At 35.9% G+C, this 21,958-nt stretch overlaps 1 protein-coding gene across 4 annotated transcripts in view; it reads left to right on the forward strand.

Moving 5' to 3' along the window:
- SUPT3H (SPT3 homolog, SAGA and STAGA complex component) overlaps nt 1-21,958 on the forward strand; it is a 652,600-nt gene that overhangs the window by 14,502 nt on the left and 616,140 nt on the right. For 3 of the 4 annotated variants that reach the window (XM_078155335.1, XM_020993836.2, XM_020993835.2), the window contains exon 2: nt 12,075-12,180. In XM_078155335.1, the coding sequence (XP_078011461.1) occupies nt 12,077-12,180 (104 nt within the window). In that variant the 5' untranslated portion in view covers nt 12,075-12,076. Of the gene's footprint in view, nt 1-12,074; nt 12,181-21,958 lie in introns of those variants that run through there. The other variant, XM_078155336.1, reaches the window with a different exon arrangement.

The following is a 21,958-nucleotide window of genomic DNA, read 5'->3' on the forward strand; positions in this document are numbered from 1 at the left end:
TACTCAATACTTCTCTTGGTAGAACATCAAATTGTCTTAACTTATTTGTTGCCATGAAAAGTCTTATGGCTTAAACTGAATTTCCAGACAAGCAGAACCCATGTATTTTTTTTCAGTGACCTATTACCTAGCCATAGCTTCTCCATCTTCTACTTTTAGAGTAATTCCCCCTCCCCCAACCCATTGCTTTTACTTGTCAGAATCGTTCTGGAACTAGGCTCTTTTGTCCATTGTATTATTGTTTCCTTCCAATTTTGTGTCATCTTTAACTTTGATAAACAGATCACATTTGCCTTCATTCAGATCGTGGATAAAATTATTAGATGGCTCAGGGCCCAAGAGAAATCCTTGGGGTACTCCACTAGAGACATCATTTAAAGTTTAAATTGAACCATATTCTTCAGGAGTGGTCATTCAACTACTTTTGAATCCTGATTGTACTATAATATAGTCACATCCATTTCCATCATGACCACAAGAATAACAAGAGAGAAATAGATACTTTGTTGAAACTATATTTTAGCCTTCTCCTGATGTACCAATCTGAAATGAGAAAATGAGATAAATCTAATGTCAGAGGTCCTTGATGAAGCCAGTAGGCTTTCTGTCATCACTGTTTCCTTTTCTTAGATGTTAATTATAGAGAGTTTTGCCAGAAATTAAAGCTAAGTTTGGGCAGTTAGGTGCTACAGTGAATAAGAACTCCAGGCCTGGAGTCAGAAAGACCTGAGTTCAAATCCAGCCTCAGACACGTGCTGTGTGACCCTGGGCAAGTCACTTAACCTTGTTTGCCTCAGTTTCCCCATCTGTAAAATGAGCTGGAGAAGGAGATGGCAAACCACTCCATTTTTTTTTTTGCCAAGAAAGAGTTATACACAACCCAAATGACTCAACAACGAAAACCATACCTTTATGATAATATAGAATTTTGCCAGAAATCAAAGCTAAATTCATTTGGCCTATAGTTTTGTGATTTTGCCCTTTCCCTCTTTTTTTCCCCCCCAATTGAGACAAAGTTTACTTTTTTCTAGTACTGTGGAACTTCCTTTGTTCTTGAAAAATCTTTCAGACTATCACAGATGGTCCTGGAATCATGTCCCTTAGTCCTTTTGTTCCTCTAGGCTATAGATCATCTCTGGTAATCTGAACTCATCATAGGTAATTAGGCGCTTTCTTAACATTTCCTTATATATCTTGGCTATCAACTCCCTATCTGCCATTTTTGTTCTACTCTTTCCAGTTTGCCCCATACCTTTCAGCAACAAACAGATCCTATTCCCTTATCCTTTTTTATTTTGTTTTGTTTACAGTGTCACTAAATGGGCCTTCTTCGTTCTTAGTGTTTATTACTAATCTCAGATTATTCTGAAGTTTTGGCACTCGTGAAACTATTATTTTTTACAAGACCATGCCATGCTTTTATATTCATTTTTTATTACCTGTCCTTGCTTCCATTTTCATTATATGTCTTTGTAAACTCTTAGGATCATAGATTTAGAGCTAGAGGGAACTTGAGAAATCATTTAGAACAATACTCCCTACCCCATTTCACAGATGAAGAAACTAAAGGCCAGGAAAATGAAGTGTTTTTTTTCCAGGGTCACAAGGTTTGCAAAAAGCAGAGCTAGATTTGGACCCAGGTCCTCTGACTCTGAATACAGCATTCTCTGCATTCAGATTCTTCTCTTCTGACAACTCCTCTTTTTTCCTAGTGGAATTGTTTCAGTTCTTGGCTTCAATTTATAATTTTTGAGAGCTTCGTATCCCTGTTTCACTTAAGAGAATTTTAGACTATCAAATCATGCTAATTCTTGCTTTGAACCCTTTGAAATAAGCTTTTCTCAAATTAAGGGAGCTAACTGTGCCTGACCTTCCTTCTCTCCCCCCTCCACATTTTCAAAGGTAGAAGAATGATTAATTTCTGCTAAGGTTCCTATAATTTCCATCCCAGAAACTAGTTCCTACTTCAGAAATAGTTTGTGGTATAGTTGAAAAGATTGCCAAATTTGGAGAGTCAGATAATCCAGGTTCAAATTGCAACTCTCAATTTTTATGTGACTTTGGGCAAGTCATTTCTTTGGACCTTAGTTTCTTCCCTGAAAGGGTTGGACTAGATCACTGGTGTCAAACTGAAATAGAAATGAGTCCATTAAGCCATATATAAGGATTCCTGAGGGCCATATGTTGATTTAATTTTAAAATGTAATGTTATCTGTGTTTTGTTGTATTTTTATTTATTTTGCTAAATATTTTCCAATTATATTTTAATCTGGCTTGGGTTGTACTCAGGAATGTTGTGGGCTGTGTGAGCCTACTGTGTGATTGATACCTCTGGACTAGATAACCCCTAAGATTTACCTCCAGTTTAAATCCTGTGAACTTCCTTATTGGTTGTATGTAGGTTATAATTGGGAATTAAGTGTTGTATAAAAGTACTGGAAAGAGTATTAGACTTAGAGTCTTTTTTTTCTTTTTTTCTTTTTTTCTTTTTTGTAGGCAATTGGGGTTAAGTGACTTGCCCAGGGTCACACAGCTAGTGTCAAGTGTTTGGTCTGAGGCCGGATTTGAACTCAGGTACTCCTGACTTCAGGGCCGGTGCTCTATCCTCTGCGCCACCTAGCTGCCCCAAGACTTAGAGTCTTGATAGAACTGAGTTTGAACTCTGATTCTAAATATCAGGGTATGAGCATGGGCTTTTTGAGCCTCAGTGTCCTTATCTTTAGCATGAGGATAATAATATTTGCAGTACTTACTATGTGAGGTGCTGTGGGGATTAAATGAAATAATATATGTAAAAGCTCTCTGTATATCTTAAAGTGTTATATAAATGTCAGCTATTGTCATCATCACAGGCATAGGACATGTATCCTAATGTGATATTATTTGTACTTATTTTCTTTCTTCAAAAATAATCCATATTTTCCTTATACTTTTAATTTTCTCCTTATACTTTTTAATTTCTCATCCCTGTGTGACTTTCAGCACCTTCTATCAAAAAGCTTCTGTCAGTTCAGTTGAATAGGTATTTGAGTGGTTTACATTTGGGTTAGCATTGTGCTAAACTTTTGGATTGGGTAAGATAGAAAAGAGGACTGAAAACAGTCACAGCACTGGAAGAACACAGTCTCATTGAGAGACAATATGTATTTCCTGGAAAAATGAATGGTACACTCCATACTATCAGAGCTCAGTAAAGAGAGATTATGTTGTGGGCTGGAGTAGTCCGAGAGGGCTTTGTGGAAGAGGATAACAGGCCCCTAATAAGAATGGAAGGAATGAAAAAATTATAGATGTGAGGAAGAGAATGAGTAAAAATTGGCAAAGTGTAGCAAATTTGTGGTACAGTTAAGAAATTTTCCTGAGTCAAGGGGAATAGGTCTGATAGTTAGGTGGGGCTAGACTGTAGAAAGACTTGAATCTCAGGTTTAGGAGTTTGATTTTTATTCTTTAGTCAGTGTTGGACTACTGGATATTTTTGAGCAGGGGAGTGACCTGATTAATGTGGTACCCTAGTGAAATCAATCTGGAATCATTGTATAAGGGTGGTTGGAGCAGGGAGAGACCAGGTTAAGTTATTTTTCTAGGGAGATACTGGATTGGGTGTTTCCAGTGGAAATGAAAAGGGAAAGGTGGAGTTGAGTGACATTTGTTTTAAAGGAAAAAAGTAACAGGACTTGGGTAACAGGACAGGGGTAAAGGAGAGCAAGAGTCAAAGATGAGCCTGGGTTATTGATAGGTAAAATTTTGCCATTAATGTTAATTGCCATAGATAGAAATAGGTGAATTAGGAAGGGGAGATGGTTTTGTAGGGGGAAATGGATAAAGAAAAAAAAAATCCTCAAAGCTGTGTTTTTCACCAAAGTGGAGAGTTTGGATAGGTATGGAAAAAGGGCTGGATGGGAATATTCTAAGATGAGGAATATAAATAAAGGTGCAAGTGAGTGTGTAGAATATGGGTGAAAACAGTGGCTTTTCTGTACCCATAGGTACAGATCTTTTTGTACAAGATCTTTAGACGTTATTTTAAAACAGTGCTTCTACTAATTCCATTAGGTGAGTTGGTATTTATCCTTTGGGCCATTTGAAATCTTTATCCGCTTGTTTAAATCACAAGTTAAATTTAATTCCCTCCAATTTTAATACCTATGGAGAGTTACAGTCTATGAGTGATGGGGCTGATGTATTTTTAAAGGCTGTACATTTTTCAAAGTGCTTTCACATTTATTATGTAATTTGATCCTTAGTAGATTTGTGAGTTAAGGAAAACTCAATAGCTATTAATTTTACCTGTAATCTAATCATAATCTGGCTTATCAGTGAATTTAAAATTCTGAGCCTATTTCATAGGATGTCTTACAACTTTTGACTTCACCTTCTACTCATATGGTCAATTAATAAAGACTGCCTTCTTAGTCTGAATATAGGCTGCCCTAAGATATAGGTATGTGCACAAAATGACACGTGTATTGAAGAAAAACAAATACAGGTATGTGTTGAGAAATGACACAAAGCTATTATGTAAAAAATATTTTTAATGGAAGAGTTTTTCTTTTCAAATTTCTTTCAGTTAAATACAGATGTTTAATTCATTTTTTACCATTGCTTTTGTTACCTTCTAACCAAGTTCAATTTTGGACAAGGCAGATTTGGGGAAAGGAGGAACTGTGACATTTAGACTGATTAAATAATTTTAATATTTTATAAGAAAAAAACAGGAGGATGAATGTGTTCAACATAATTCTAAAACCAAAGAAGTTATTTTTGGATTACTATTATGTTTTGAAATCTTCAGAAAAGCATCTTGGACCTACTTATTTATAATAGTAATGATTCTTGTTCTTTGTAAACTAAGGTCTTATTCTAGAGACTGTGTTCAAATCAGGCATTATATAGTTTCATTGAAGTATTAACTATTCACAAGATTTTTCTGATACAGTTGTAATAATTTACGTGTATCATATATTTGTTCCTACAATGAAATCTATTTTACTGGGATGGAAGCCTTTATGCTTATATTCAATAATTTAGTAAACTAAAATTGTTACTATTATTCTGGGCATGAGTAGATATTGTAAAAGTGTTCATTTTGACTACTCAGTGATAGGGATGGATTTTTGCAGTAGGGCAGGTACATTTAGGGCCTGAATCATTTTTAGTTGTCCACAAAATTTAACATAACTGGAAAGTAATAATAATAATGATAGGTGACATTTATGTAGCACTGAGATTTACAAAGGGCTTTACAATGGTTTCCTTTCTTTTTCGAAGTTTTTAGAAGAAAGAATGTTTTGATGATCAAACATTTGGCATAGTTTTTTAAAAATCACATGCAAAGTTCAAATTTTGTTAAGAAGGGGACTCCTCTCTTCTATTATAGTACAAAAATAGAACCATTATGTAAGTCTGCAGAATTAATTTACTTCAGGGCTGGTTCCTATGTTCACACCACCTTTAAAGAAAAATAATGACATCCAGTATGCATTATTTCTAAATAAGTGGGTGGGTAGATGGATTTTATCTATTTTTTGCTGCTGTTAAAGAGAAGTATAAAATGGCTATAATTATGATAATCAGCATCCTAATGTATTTAAATTTTTAAAACTTCTTTATGATTCCTTCTCTTTGTTCCAGGCTACATTAATCACCAAAAATAGAGTGGCCAATTAAATGCAATCATATATTCAGGGTATGTTTGCTAAATCAACTGCTCAGATAGTCTAAATTTAATAAAATAAAATTATTTTACTGCAATATCTTTAGTACAAAAACCACCTCTTTCAAAATTTAGTTCTTTTAAATTAAAATATGAATTCCAGATTTTCTTCAGAGGAAAATTTACAAATGTGACAGAGAAGATATTTTCATAATGACTGGTTTTAAGTAGTGTTGATCAGAACTGATCATCTGCTTAGTAGCGTTCATATTTAAAGTACTGCATGTTGAAATAATCTGTGCCCCAATCTGCACATCTGAATTCAGTTTGCAGAATATGGCAAACAGCTGCATTTCAGTTGGAAAGCTATAACAACTGTAGGACATTAACCCATTGAGAAGATTACAGTAGGTTTTCAGTTCCATGTTAACTGTATTTATTAGAGAAAATTGACTTGAGTGCTTCTGCTTTTGACTGACATTTTTTTTAATGTCTGGAAGAAAGGAAATAAAGCATCTGAGTGATAGGACTTTGATGTGTAAAGAAGTTAATATCCAAAGAAGCTAATTATCTCAAACATCAAACAAAATTGTAGTCCAGGGAAATAATTATTTTAAAGAGTTTGATGAGCTGTTGGCTCATCTTGTCAAGAAAATGCCATGCACCTGTTTGATTTGTAAGTTAAATAATTTGTGAAAGGCTGACCATAGTTTCAACAGAGCATTACTGGATACTTTCCTTTCACCAGTAGTGGTTCTGATGTGAAACACTTGCACCAAAAAGTTGTGGTTTTGTCAAAAGTGTCAATCAGTAAGCATTTATTAGGCACTTACACATCCCCATCAAGTGCCGGGGCTACAAAAAAAAAAGCAAAAACATTGTCCCTGCCCTCAAAGAGCTAACAACGAAATGAGACAGACAACATGTGAATAACTGTGCACATACAAGATTATATAGAGTAGATGAAAGGTAACCTCGAAGTGAAGAAAATGGGGATGTGTGGATGTGTGTAAAGACCCAGAAAGACCTGAAACAAGTGGGATTTGAGCTGAGTCTTGGAGAAGCCCATGAAGTTGAGGGGATGGAAATGGGGAGGGGAGCATTCCAGGCATGGGGGACAACCAGTGAAAAGGCACAGAGTGGAGAGATGGAGTGTTGTGTGTGAGGAACAGCAGGGAGGCCAGTGTAGCTGGATTATAGAGTGAATGAAGGGCAGTAAAGTCTATGAAGACTGGAAAGGTAGGAAGGGGTCAGGTTGTGATTGGCCTTAAATGCCAAGCAGAGGATTTTATATTTGATCCTGGATGTAATAGGTAACCAGTGGAGTTTATTGAGCAAGGGGAAGGTGTGACATGGCCAGATCTGCACTTTAGGAAGATGAGTGGAAGATGGATTAGATTGGAGTGGGGAGAGACTTAAGGCAGGGAGACCAACCATAGTCCAGGTTAGAAGTGATGAGATCTGAGCTAAGGTTATGGCTGTCTGAGTGGAGAGAAGGGAATGCATGCAGTAGATGTTGTGAGTGAAGAAATGACAAGATTGATAGCAGATTGGCTATGTGGGATGTGTGAGTGAGTTGCTGAGGATGACATTGAGGTTGTCATGGGTGCTGACCATATGCCTGGGTGTGACTAGGAGGATGGTTGTGCCCTCTATAGTAAGCAGTAGGAAAGTTGGGAAGAGGGGAAGGATTTGGGGGAAAGAAAATGAGTTTTGTTTTGGATATATTGAATTTGAGATGCAGATGTGATATCCGGGTTTCAAAAAGGTAGTATGAAACTGGAGCTCAGGAGAGAGACTAGGGTTGTATGAGTAGATCTGGGAATCATCAGCATAGAGATGATAGCTGAACCTATGGGAGCTGATGAGATCACCAAGTGAGACAGGATAGGAAGAAAAGAGAAGTAGCCCCAGGACTCAGAGCCTTGGGGGACCATCCACTGTGAGAGGGTTGTTTGTAGATAGGTAAGAGGGAGAGACTGAAGATTAGAAAGAGAATGGGGAGTTGAATTGGATTGGGGGATGAGACTGGAAGCAAAGATAGCAGTAGGAGACGATTTCAGTGGTTTGTGGTAAGACAACATTATTCTCCCTATGGGTGATGATAATAGAGAAGGGGGCAAATGACAGAGATGTAGAGGTAGAATTCATAGTACTTGGGGATTTGAAGTTGGAGAAGTGGGAAGGTTCATTGATTATACAAAGAATTTTGAACGTAGATTACAGGGAGTATATTGGTGTCGTGAATGAAAAGAGAATTAGGAGCAGGAAAGTTCTTTGGGCTTAAGTCACATGTTGGGCTTAATATTAGGTGCCAGTGGAATATCCACATGAGATATCTAGCAAGCTGATGGAAATGGAGAGTTCAGGGATCAGGAGCAAAATACTTGAAGCCTTAGTAGATGAAATTCCTAAGGGAGAGAGTGTAGATGGCAAGGAATCTAGAGGTCAGAGCAATGATGAAGTCTGCTTGGGATTGGGGTATGAAAAAGAAGATTCAAAGGAGGAGATGCACTAGACTAAGAAATCAGAAGAGTACTGTGCTTTGGAAGCCAAAGGAGGAAAACATTTTGATTAGGAGGTTGTGTGGGGTGGGGAGCACATATGGAATGCTGGAGGGAAATCAGTAAAAGGACTGTGATTAGACAATTGTATTTGACGGTATAGAGGTGGCTAATCTTTCAGGAAGAAGTTTCAGTGAATAGTAGGGATGGTAGCCAGATTACAAGGGGTTAAGGAGTAAGTAGATGGTGAGATGGTGGTAGAAATAGAATAGGCTGTTCTTGGGAAAAATCTGATGGTAAAGTAAGGAGAGATAGGTGGCAGAGCCATTACTAGCATTGTATTTATAATTGGAGTAGCACAAACCATGCTCTCAAATAAAAAAATGGGAGGGAGCAATATGGCGGGTGTAGAGGTTGCACAGTCTGAGCCAGTCAGTTGCTTACCTTTTCATCCCTCCTCAAGCCTCCCATGGCTCCCCTTCCCCCACTCGCAGCTGAGGTCCTTGCTCAAATTTTACTTAAAAACATTGAGGCTATTTGCTGATGGTGATCTTTTTTTCTCCTCTTCTTCATCTCCTGTCACTCAAATGCCCTCTGCTGCTATCTCTTCTTTAACTCTTTTCTCACATGAAGAGGTAGCTCTCTTCCTTGCTGTCGCAGACTGTTCTACCTGGACAGGTGATCCTATTCCATCCTGTCTTCTCCAACACATTGCTCCCTCTGTTGTCCTCCTCTCTCCATTATCTTCAATCTCTCTATTCCCAACTGCCTAAAAACAGGCCGACATCACCTCCATCCTCAAAAAACTCTCACTTGATCCTTCCATCCTTGTTAACTATCATACTGTATCTCTTCAGCCCTTTGTGGCTCAATACCCAACTAAAATAGATACTTCCACTTCTCTCACTCTCTTTTTAACCTCCTACAATCCAACTTCAGATCTTATCATTTCATTGAAACTAGTCTCACCGAAGTTACCAATGATCTCCTACTTGCCAAATTTAATGTCCCTTTCTCAGTCCTTATTCTTCTTCACTGCTCTGCAGCATTTGACACTGTCAGTCACCTTTTTTCCTTTGATACTCTCTTTTCTCTAGGTTTTTAGGACACCATTATCATTCAGTCTATGAGACTTCTCTTTCTTTTTCTGGACCCCTTATCCAGGTCATGCTCACTAGGCCTGAGTATCCCACAGGGTTCTGTCCTGGGCCCTTTTCTCCCTCTGTACTACTTTGTGATCTCTTCAGCTCCCATGAATTCTATCCTAATGATTCTAAAATTTAGGTATCTAGTCTTACTCTCTGGGCTGATCTCCATTCTCATATCTCCAAGTACCTCTTAGACATCTTGAACTGGATGTCTAGTAGACATCTTGAATTCAGTATGTCCCAAATGGAATTCATTGTCTTTCCCCCTAAAACCTCCTTCCCTTTCCAGACTTCCCTATTACTCTTGAGGGCACCTCCCAGTTCTCTAGGCTCAAAACTTAGATGCTCCCTTCCCCATATCCAATCTGTTGCCAAAGTCTGTCAATTTCACATTTACAACATCTCTCAAATATTCCCCATTCTGTCTGATACTGCCACCATTCTGGTACCATCACCTCATCCTTGGACTATTGCAAGAAGCTAATGGTTAGTCTGCCTTCCACAAGTCTCTCCTCACTACAATCCATCCACTATTTAGCCACCAAAATGATTTTTGTAGAGCACAGGTCTGATCATGTCATTCCCATACTCAATAAACTAGCCTTCTGCTTGGTGTTTAGAACTCTTAATAAAGCTTCCTCCTCGTTCTTCTCTTTCTCTCCCCCTTCCCCCCAGTCTTCTTATACCTTAAAAACACATACACACACACACACACACACACACACACACACACACACACATCTAGTGACCTTATAAGCTGCCATGGGTTTAATAATAATAGTAATCTCTATATAGATGACTCCTTTAGTCTTTATATCCAGCCCTATTCTCTATCCTGAGCTCCAGTTGCTCATCACTAGCTAGCTGTCAATTGGATATTCCAAACTAGATGTCTCAAGCATTTAAACTCAATGTATCAGAAAACTCATCTTTTTCTCAATCCCCTCCTTTCAACTTTTGAGCTTAATTAATTCTGTATAGGACATGTAGATTTTTCCATTCTCTTAGGTATGCAGTATTAGAATTATCCTAGACATCTCACTCTCACCCCCGCATATCCAGTCTGTTTCTAAATCATATCATTTCTGCCTCCACAATATTTCTTACATCCTTCCCCTTTTCACTACTTGCATGCTCACTATCTCATTACCTCTTGCCTGGACGGTTGCAATAACCTCTTGATTAATCTCTCTAATTCAAGTCTTTGCCCTTTCCAATCCATCTGCCACACAGCTATTAAATAATTTTTCTATAGTGGAGATCACTTCCTCACTCAATAAACTCCAATAGTTCCCCATTGCTTTTAGGATCAAATACAAGCTTCCTGTTTAACTTTTAAAGACTCTTTACAACCTGACCCCAGCTTGTCTTCTTATTCTTACTGTTCCCTTTCCTGTACTTTATACTCTGGCCAGACTGGCCTTTTTTTTTTTTCTGGCTGTTTTCCACACATAATGTACCATCTCCCATCTCCATGTTCCCATGTTATTGCCCTGAATGTCTCGTGTGCCTAGAATACATTCTCACCTGAACTCTACCTGTTAGAACCCCTAGTTGCTTTCAAAACTCTCCATAAATGAAATACCCAAATGATTACCCTGTATTTATTTTGTGTATTTGTTCTTATCAGACCTCAGACACTTACTAGCTGTGTGACTCTGGGCAAGTCACTTAATTTCTCTGTGCCTCAGTTTCCTCCTCTGTTAAATGGAGATGATAGCATATACCTCTTGTTGGTTGGGTTGTTGTGAGGATAAAATGAGATAATATTTGTGAAGTGCTTTATAAACCTTAAAGGATCACATAAATAATATTATTCTCAGAATAATGTTTTTAAATGCACATATGGTTATGAAAATATTAAAAAAAAAACCCCAAGCAATCAAAACAAGTTAATGGATCCTAGGTTAAGAACTCCTGCCTTAAGGCTTTAACACTCTAGCATCTTGGTGGAGGTAAGGGAAGAAGAAAACAAGTCAAGGCCTCCTGAAGAAGCTGAATCTTGAGGGAAACTGGGGATTCTAAGAGGCAGATAGGTAAGGATGGAGAAATCTTCAGGCATGAGAGCAGCTAATTCAAAATCACAAAGCGGGGAGATGGAGTAGTTGTGTGAGGAAGAGCAAGTAGACCAATTTGGATGGACTACAAGAGAGCTTTAAATGCCAAAGGGCTTTATATTTGATCCTGCAGGAAGTAGAGAGCCAGCAGAGTCAGAGTAAGGGGGCAGTGGCATGGTCATGTCTAGACATTATGAAAAGGATTTTGTCAGCTGAGTGGAGGATGGATTGGAATGCAAAAGATTTGATGCAGAGGGACTAATTAAAAGGTTACAATATTCCAGGTGGGAGGTGACAAGTAGTAGTATGGATGTGTGAGTAGAGAGAGTATAAAGAAGAGGTGCTGTAAAGGTAGAAGCAACAAGATTTGGCAACTGATGTGATATAAACTTTCTTTAGCAATACTGGTAGCAAGCAACTGTTCTACAGCTTCATCTTACAGAGTTGCATTCCTTACCTAAATGAATTTTGTATCAAATGCTTAAGGGATACTTGCTTTCTTGAATGACCAATGTAGTTATAATCATTTGTTTGCACAACAAAATGGGGCATACTAGTTTTCTTGTGTTGATGAGCAAGAAAGAGGATTTTTGTAGGATATTTAAAACAATTCATGTTTTATTAAATGTTTTATAACTGTTGCCATTCCTCATATGCTTTCATTTATAATTCAAACATTTTTGCAAGCTGTTTTATTTCTTTTTGTTTATAGAGATGAATAATACTGCACCTAGCCCGATGTCAGCTATTGCTACATCAAGTAGTGGAAGAGGCACAGGGAAATCTACGAGTTTTGCTCTTGAATTGCAAAGTATGATGTAAGTATTGTATCCACATAGACCCGAAACTATTTAAAAAGTGTTCTTGAGAAGGACATAGATCTAACAAAAAGAAAGTATTGAAAAATAAGTTTGGAAATGATTAAGAAAGAAAACCATGTTGAATAGTCTTTATTATTACATTTAAAATAAATTTCTAGTAGGGTAAAGCTGCTTATATTTAACTTATATTAACTGCTTATATTCCTTTATGTGATTATAATGAACACTTGGTTCTACTTTGAAAAAGTTAATATAAGTGATTAATGCTGACAAACTATGACTTATAGGTGGTTTCAACATTTAAAAGACTTTGCTTTAATTTTTCAACGAATAGATGTATGTTATAGATTCTGCATTTATGAGAAAATTAAATATTTTGAAATAGTTGAAATTGAAACCATTTAAGTTTATTTCAAAAGATAATCAGAGAAATATTTGTTTTTATTTTTTAATGGCATTTGAATCATAAAAATCTTGATTAATCCAAAATTTTTAATTGTGATAATATTACTAAATATCATAGCTTAGATTTTTGGTTAAGAAGCCTCTAATCTACTTTAGAGAAGCTGCATAATTAAGAAGGTTCCTTTCCTAAGGCTCTATTTTGTTTGATTACTATTGCATTGCAACCTACATTTGCCAAGGCAAGTAATTTCTGATTTGGTAGCAGGGAAGCTTATTCTCCTTAAATGTTTGTCTGCTGATGCATCTTAGTTTTTATTTCACATGATCTTTGGAAAGAGGACAAAATGAGTTCTTCTTTTCCTGTGGATAATTTTTTATAATTTGTCAGTCAGTCAGATAACTCAAAGAAGGTATTTCTTCCTGGAAATGAATGGCTTCTCTTGAAGACTAGACATTGTGAATTGAATTGGTAGCTTAATTATAGAGTTCATGTAGTGATGATTATTAATTAAATATAAAGTAAATTTAGGATTAATTGTTCAGAATTTTCTAGTTAACTATCTGGGCATGGTATTATAGTGATATATACATTGTTGTGGTCATATCTGAGTAGTCTTGGTGCTTAATGAAGCAGCTAGGTGGTGTAGTGGATACAATGCTGGGCCTGGAGTTGGGAAGGTCTAAATTCAGATGTGGCCTCAGGCACTTATTAGCTGTGTTACCTTGGGTAAATCACCTCACCTCTTTTCCCCTTAGTTTCCTCAACTGTTACATAGGGATAGTAAAGCAGTTACCTTGTGGTATTGTTACAAGGATCAAATGAGATAATATTTTAAACTTCTTAGTGCTATTCTGGGGCACTATATAAGTGTTTGTTCTCTTTCCTTCTCCTACCCTTCCTCCCTTAATGAAAAGTATCCTTGGAGAGTTTTACAGTTATAGCTTAATTGCATTTCTAACATTGCTCTTGTAACATTATTACAGTTCTGATTCATAGTACTAATATATAAAAATTCTAGATCATTCATTTAATTCAGGCCCCATTTAAGGTTTATGGACTCTTTAAGATAGGCCTTTTAAAAAATAGTGTACCTTTTAAAAACACAATTCAGAGCTTAATTGCATTTTTTACCGAGAAAAACAAAAGTAACCAATAAGTTTTATTTTATATTATTTCCTTTTACTGATGAGAAGCATTTGGGACTGCTTTGAGTTACTGGAGCAAGGGCAGGGCACTGAATCAGTTGGCCTATGTGATACTGTTTTATGTTCTAGAATTATATGATGTAGCAGTAAATTCTGCTCTGTGGAAAAATGTGGATAAAATGAGCTGCTAAAGGGTATAGACATTGTGCTGAAGGGCTATCTTTACTGTAGATATGGATATCTAACTTTAAAGATACACACAAAAGAAGTAATTTGAGGTAGTAGTGAGCTGGCCTCAGAGTCAGCAATACCTGGGTTCAAGTTATACCTCTGATATACTGTCTGTGTGATCCTGAGCAAATTGCTTAGCTTTTCAGTGACCCAAGCAACACTCTGAGACTTTATACTGTGGAGAGGAAGTCCTCACTGAAAGTTTTCCACATGGATAAAGTCATAGGTCTGGAAAAACACACACACACACACACACACACACACACACACACACACACACACACACACACACACTGTCTTATACATATCTTTCCCCAAGTTGTATTTAGTTATGTTTGAAAAATGTGAAAGAATTTGATAAATCTTAGGGGAACCTAAAAGAGGAGAATGTGTAGATTCTCTATTTGAAGTGCCTTTTATTTGGTTGCTGGAGAACTAGCAGATGGTAAAAATTAAATGGATTAAAACTTGGCACTCCAGAAAATTTTAATTCTAAGTTTTTAATGACTGGAGATAGTTTTAAACAACTGCTCTGTGAATCAGAATCATTCTAAATGGTTTTAGTTCTGCTTTTCTTTTTGGTGTTATCAGGTATTTTGTTGTGGATTTTGCAGCATCAAATTTCTTATCGTCACAAAGTTGGGAGTGGAAGGGATAAGAATTTCCCTCTGTGGTGGTTACATTTAAAAAAAGCTTTAGGGAAGAAAATCTAGAAATAAAGGATTTCTGTATTGTTTTGTACCTGTGGGCACCATACTGCTGCCTGACACATTTCATGTGTGTCTTCTTATATAAGTTTTCTTACTCAGTGCCCCTCTTTTTTTTTTAGAAACTCTGAGGTCTTAAAGTAACTGTAAATGTTTTAGGGAATGTGAAGTCCTTTGAAATTAGGTAATGAATTTGAGACTTTAGAATATTAGATTGCTGGACAAGTGAGCTGAAATCCTCATGCTGTTTATTCTAATTGTTATATGTTTGTAGTGTTTAAAGATAAAGATCATTAGAATAAGTGAAATATTTAGAAAATAAGAGTAAAAATGGAAATACAGTAGCTGGATAAGATGTGTTTGTTTTGAATAATTTTTTTTAAGGAATTAGGCATTTATATATTTAGCGGTCATGTTTAGTTCTGGGCTTAAGCAGGACTTTGATGTATCAGAGTATACCTAGAAGAGGTAAGTGGAAACTGATCATTGCCATGGAAGGACAGATTGAATGACCATGGAATGTTTAGCTTAAAGAAGTAAAGATTTGGGGAGGGGGGTAAGAAGGCGATATGATAGCTACCTTTAGGTATTTGAAGGACATGTAGAAGAAGTACTGTGTTCTGCTTAGTTTTAGAGGGTTGATTTACAGCAGAAGTTGTAGAAAGGCAGATCTCAGTTCAAGCAAAGGACAAACTTTGTAATAATTAGAATTATTCAGAAGTAGATTGGGCAGAAGGTAGTGGGTTCCCTATCACTGGACACTGGAAGTCTATAAGAGGGGCTGGAGGTTTACTTGTTAGGGATGCTTTAGATGTATAAGACTCTATGGCTTCCAAAGTCTTTCTCAACACTGATGGTCTTTGTGATTCTGCATTATTTCCTCTAAGTGTCCCGTGATTTTAGAAATGGATCATAGCTGTAGAGCTGGAGGAGACCTTAGAGGTCAGTCTCAACCCCTTCATTTTACAGATGAAAGTCTTGAGGTCCAGAAAGGTGAAGTGAGGTCACACAGAGAGTAAGTGACAGAGCTTGGCTTCCAACCTAAGTCTTACTTTTCAGAATCCAGTACTTTTTCCATTGTTCTAGGGAAAACTTTAGGGAAATCTATAAAAGCTTTATGTAAAAACAAAGGAGGTTTCCATTAGTACTTTGTTTTTGTAAAATATTCAGGTGTGTGGTTCTTGGTTTTTATATAGAGAATTTGTTGCTTGTACTGAAGGGCAATTTAAAAACAGATTTTTTTTTCCTTCCTAAATTCTACATATGTATTTTTATAAATTTCTTCATAATCAAGAAACCTAGATAATTTTCTGAGTATAAGTTATCATTGGTTGTGTATGTGAAAGAAATGGGCTGATATCCCAGTGAGTGTAATGACTACTGCTTAGAGTTTCTATATGTATTAAAAGCATATAATCTGAAATTAACTTTTAAAATGAATATCTTAATTGGATGGGTTAAGAATTATTTAAAATTTTATCAATATGCTGATAAAAATAATTTTTGGGAAGTAATAGGAGAATTATGATTTGAAATAATGGAGATATGTCAAGGCTAAGCTCTGGTTAGAAAATGACAGGTTTTTCTCTAGATTCTTAATAGAATTTAGAAGACTGAGTTACAGGTCATATTTAACTGAATCCTATTATATGATTGTTTAGTATAGGAAAATACAAGCTTTTAAAGTAGTTTGTGGGTGATTCTTTCTGTTCTGCTGATATTTGAATCTGTAAATGATCCCCCCAGAGGTTGGGAGAGTTTGCATCTTTAAAATTTATGTTATGAAACACCCTGTAGTAAAGTCCTTTCCCAGTAAGGACTTGGGGAACTTTTAAATTAGATAAGGAGTGGCTGGGGAGGAGGGAAGAGGAGAAGAAGGCAGCAGACGTTTAAATCATGTAAGTATAGGACTTATAGAGGATCATGTAGACAAGAGAGTGACTTCACAATTATATAGTTGCACATAAATATATCTTAAGCCTATTTCAGAAATTCAGTCTCCACCGATATTGTCACTTTGTTTTTATAATGGCACCTCTGATTAAAGTAGTTCGAGCTTTTGAAACAGTTTTACATTGAGAAAGTGTTTTTGGTTGGAAACGTTTCACTAGCCCTGTAGCTGTGCATGCATTGTCATATACTTTAGACCTAGGAAATGGAATTTAATCATATCTTATAGTTTTCCACTAAAGAATATTAGTTAAGATTATATTATACAATTTATAGAGTAATAGTTTTTTTTGTTTAAAAGGTAAGAACTTATAAAATATCATTTAGTAGTTATTGTTTATAATAGTAATAGTTGTGGTAACATTTAGATAGAACTTTAAGGTTTTTGAAGTGCTGGAGACATATTATCTTGTTTGACCCTCGCAATAGTCTTGTGAGGTAGTGCTGTTATGACTTTCCTTTTACAGATGAAGTTGATATAGGTTAAGTGCCTTGGCCAGGGTCACATGACTCTTCAGAGTCTGAGGCTCAATTCGGATTCACTACTTCCTTATCCCTAGGCCAGCCCTCCTCCTACTGTGCCATGCTACCTCTTACAATACTAATGTAAATATAATGATGAATATTGAGAATTCATTATTCACTAGGCAAATAAAGTATATGCTTTGTGTAAAAACTCTGTGTTAGGTGATGAGGGAGATAGAAAGCTAAATAAAATAAATTACGTGTCCTAAAATAATAGATAGGAGATATGTATGTAGTTAACTGTAACATAAAACACAAGTTCTTTATGAGGTATAAACATCAGACCTTGAAGAAGAAGATTTGTGATTGAGCTAATCAAATACATGGGGAAGGTGGGCATTCTAGCTATTGCTAGGGATGTGAATGCTGACAATGCCCATTTTTTGCCTTTATCTCTATCCCTCTTCAGATCTTTTAAGACCCAGCTCAATTGCTACATCTTTCATGAAGGGTGCCCTAGTCTAGAGGATAGGTCTTGGAGTCGGAAGACCCATACTTTAGTCCTAACTGTGCCACCTGTGTGATTTTGGGAAAGTACTTTCATCTCTCTGTGCCTCAGTTTCTGCATCTGTAAATTGAGGAGGTTTGATAAGATGATCTCTACGGTTCTTCTTGACTGTAACATTTTTTTATGTCTTATAAACTAAAATAGTAAAAGGAAAACTGTATTTGTGGAACAGTGGACCACCCATTTGGCTAAAGTGAGAAGTATGTGAATGAGAGTAGTATTAAGAAAAGCTGAAGAGGCAAGCTGGTATTAGATTGTGGAGGACTTTCAGTGCCAGAATAAGAGTTCTGAACTTTGTTTCGTTGGCGTTAGGAATAGGGACCTATTGAAATGCTTTTATTTATGGAGTGACAAAATCAATTCTATGCATCAGGAAGATTAATCAGGCAACGTTGTAAAGGATGACTGAAGTGGGGTTTTACTGGAGGGTCTGTGACCCCTTAAGAGGCTAATATTCAGATGAGAGATAATAAGGGCCTTTTTGTTGGGGTGATGGTAGTGGGATGAGAGAAAGATATTGTGGAAGTTGAAGCAATTGTACTTGGCAAATGACAAAGCATGGAGGGTGGGAGAAAGAGACAGTCAAAAGTGACACCAACATTTCTAACGTAGGCGACTGGGAGAATGGTAGTGTTACTAACAGACATAGAAGTTAAGAGAATGATGAGGGTTTGTTTTTTGTTTTTGTTTTTTTGGTGGGAAAGATAAGATGAGTACTTTATGACACATTGAGTTTGAAGTACCAGAGGGCTAACAAGTTGGGAATATCTGGTAGACAGAAATGTGTGTTCTGACTTTTTTTTTTAATCTTCTTAGGAGTCAGGTTTATGTGTTTACTTTGGGGAGTCATTCTTATAGCTTGTAGACAAGTGAATGAATAAGGCTGATTTTGGGAGAGAGAATATAAAGAGAAGAGGGGAGACTCATGGGAAATAGCTAGATTATATCATAGGTGGGAAAAATATATAAAGTCTTAGACAAGCAGTAGTTTAGCATAATGTAGTTGGTAATCAAAGGCGTCAAATGCTATAGAGATGTCCAGGAGGATGACAAAAAAGGCTGTTGGGTTTGGTAATTAGGAGGTCATTTGTGATCTCAGTGAATAGTTCTAATAGAGTAGTGGGGATAGAAGTTAAATTATAAGACAAGTAGGAATCTCAGATTTTAATATGTTATTTGGGAAAGGTGATTTCATATGCAAATACTTGGTTTTATACATAATTTTCGGTAATACAGTTAGTACTAAAAATGAAGTCCAACTATTTTTAGAACAAGTTTTGGAATCTCTTCTGTTGTCATTTTTGAAACTCTCTCAGTTATTGAGTTTTATAAAGTGATTTATAATTTTAGAGTGGAAATTTGCTACATCCTGGTTTTAAAAGAAGCAAATAAATGAAAGCTTGAATTTCAGTTGATAAATTAGGGGGTGATTATTATGTGAGACTTTATATAGTCACAGCAGGATCTCTTTATCTTAATCTATGGGTTTAAATATTGAATTCTCTCTATACAATTTTATAATAGATATTTTAGTAGATTAATGCCAGATAGAGATGAAAGACTAACAAAAAGAGTCTGAATAATTAGTGGTCACAGTTTTTAAGATGTCAGATGGGCAACATTATTTCTTTTTTCTTTTTCTTCACGTTTTTTATTAGTGAACGGCAGTTTGAGAGAAAATGCCTATTTACTCATAGTATTTGTGTTATTGGAATACCACCCAAAATAGAGTCTAAAAAACAAATACCTTATGATAGAAACAAAAGAAAAGTGGAGATTTGAGGAAGGACAAGTGCAACTTGTTTGTTTATGCACCTTGATTTTTAATTTAGAATCTATAGAGCATCATATGTATTGATTCAGTGTAGTTTTCTTAACCTAAGTAATTCTAAACCCCACACTGGACAATAATTAAAGTATGTGTATTTAGGAGTTTCTGATCAAGGATCACAAATTTCGCAGGTGAAGGTATCAAAAAAGAAAGTAACCAAATCACTGAGAAAAATACTGATATTTAGCACTTTGGTAAAAAATATGGTTCTGAAAGGAACTGTATTATCTTGAAATTATAATCCTTCCCAACTTGAGAAACATTATTTCTGATAAATTAAAAAGTGACTACCCCACTGGAATCATAAAATCATGGCGTGTTCGAACCAAATTGGTCTTTTAGAGGTTATAATGTTCAGTCTTTTCATTTTACAGATGAGGAAAGTAAGACCAATGACTTGTCCTGTCATGCAGTAAGTTAGAACCCAGATAAGAATCTGAATTTTCTTACCCCTATTTCACCAATTAACAGGAAAGTATTGTTTGACTTTTATTGTTAAAATGAAACCTAAAGAAATCATCATAGGATATATCTATAAAGTGAATATACTTTAAAAATTTCTTGCTTGTGTTTTTTTTATGTTTGTGTGCTTGACTCACTTGAAGGTGTACTGCAGAAGGAACAAGTTTAATGATGAAGCGAGCATCATTGTTAGTTTTTCTTTCTGAATGTGGGTAATGCATGTAAACACTATTTTAGAATACTTAAAACATGAGACAGTGGTGGAAAAAGCACTAGTTGTAGAGAGAGAAGATCTGGGTTCTAGCCCAGTGTCTGCTACTATCTTTTCTAGCAGTTAGGGTCATTTCATTTTTCTGGGCCTGAGTTTGTTCATCTGTAAAATGAGCTTGTACTTACATCAGTGTTTTCCAAACTATACTTTTTGGCACAGGGTTATGGTGGAGACAAGGCCCTCTTTAGGTTTTCTCAGTGTTTTCATTTGTAAAATGAAGGGATGGACTAGATGATTTCTGAATTCCTTTCTAGCTCAAACATAAATGATTCTAGAGATTGATGAAATATTGGGATAAAATACTTTAATACTTGAATGGATCTCTGCTCTTATCACTGTAGGTATTCCCTCCAACAAATGGTGTACCCTGTCAAATCTTGCCCATCCCATGCAGCTCTTGACCTTGCCCTTGTCTTCCTGTAAGTTCATCCTGAGAGATCCATACAAGTTGGGAGGTTTTCTTGTATTATCTTGATGTTGTTTAGATACCAGTAGAACATACAGGCTGTCCAGGGATTAGCCCTTGATGCTGTCCATGAACTATCCCTTGATCTCACTATGTGATTTAGCCATCTTTTTTTTTTCTTTTCTGATGATATATTTTATAACCACTTCTCCTTTGCAGATCTGATTTGTAATGTCCTGCAGCTTACTCTTGTCTACCATAGGCCTCTTCATTGCCCTTTAGGTCATCTTAACCTCTAGTTTCTTCAGAAAGTGTGTTATTCTATGATACACGGCCTAAACAACAGCAATGGAAGAATATTAGTATTAAAAAAAAGAGCCCTTTGTTTCAGGGAAAGGTTTGGAGTTGTTAAAAGAACTATGCAGTTTCCATAAGGTAATTTAGCCTACTTTGGGACAAAATAGAGAAATAATAATAATAACTCAAGTGGCACTTAAAGTTTTATTGATGCTATTTGTTTTTACATTGAATTTATATTTGGATACAATGTCCCTCATCCTCATGGGAATTGAACCTGCCCTTTAACAAAGAAAAGAGTTGAGCAGAAAACTTACTTTAATATATCTGCATCTGACAAAGTATACAACATTTTGACTTCTTAGTCCCTCTGTCTTTCTGCCAAGAAGAGGAGGGGTACCTTTCATTTTCTGTTCTTTGGGACCAAGACTGATTTTTACAGTTACTCAGTTTGGCTGCTTTTTAACGCTTTTCACTTATGTTATTGATATAATACTTTAATACAAATTACATCCATCCAATAATCCTGTGAAGTAGGTTGTGCAAGTATTATTACATATTTCAGTTTTCTAGATGAAGGAAACTGAGGCTTTAAGTGATTTGTCTATGTTCATGCAGCTAGTCAAAGTTTCAGGTGTGATTTGAATCCAGCTCTTTTTGTTCCAAGTATGTTATTCTGTTATTTATGTCATGCTGCCTCTCTTCATTCTTTTTCGTCATCCTTCCCATAATGCTGAACATAATAAAATATTTTTGATACTTATGTTTTAGAGGGAAAATTGTTACCTAGAACTGAAATATTCTCATATAAAGCATTATTCACATTGTATAAAAGACACAAGTTCTAAGTAACAGTTTGAGAAACATTGACCTCTAAGGTCATAAAGTTCTACAGATCTAGAATTTTTTCTATAATAATAATAATAATAATAATAATAATAATAATAATAATAATAACAATAATAATAGCTGACATTTACATAATACTTAAGGTTTACAACTACATAAGGTTTGCAAAATGCTTTATAAGATGATC

Source organism: Phascolarctos cinereus, unplaced genomic scaffold (genome assembly GCF_003287225.1).
Source record: "Phascolarctos cinereus isolate Bilbo 61053 unplaced genomic scaffold, phaCin_HiC Scaffold_5;HRSCAF=322, whole genome shotgun sequence".
Taxonomy (NCBI): domain Eukaryota; kingdom Metazoa; phylum Chordata; class Mammalia; order Diprotodontia; family Phascolarctidae; genus Phascolarctos; species Phascolarctos cinereus.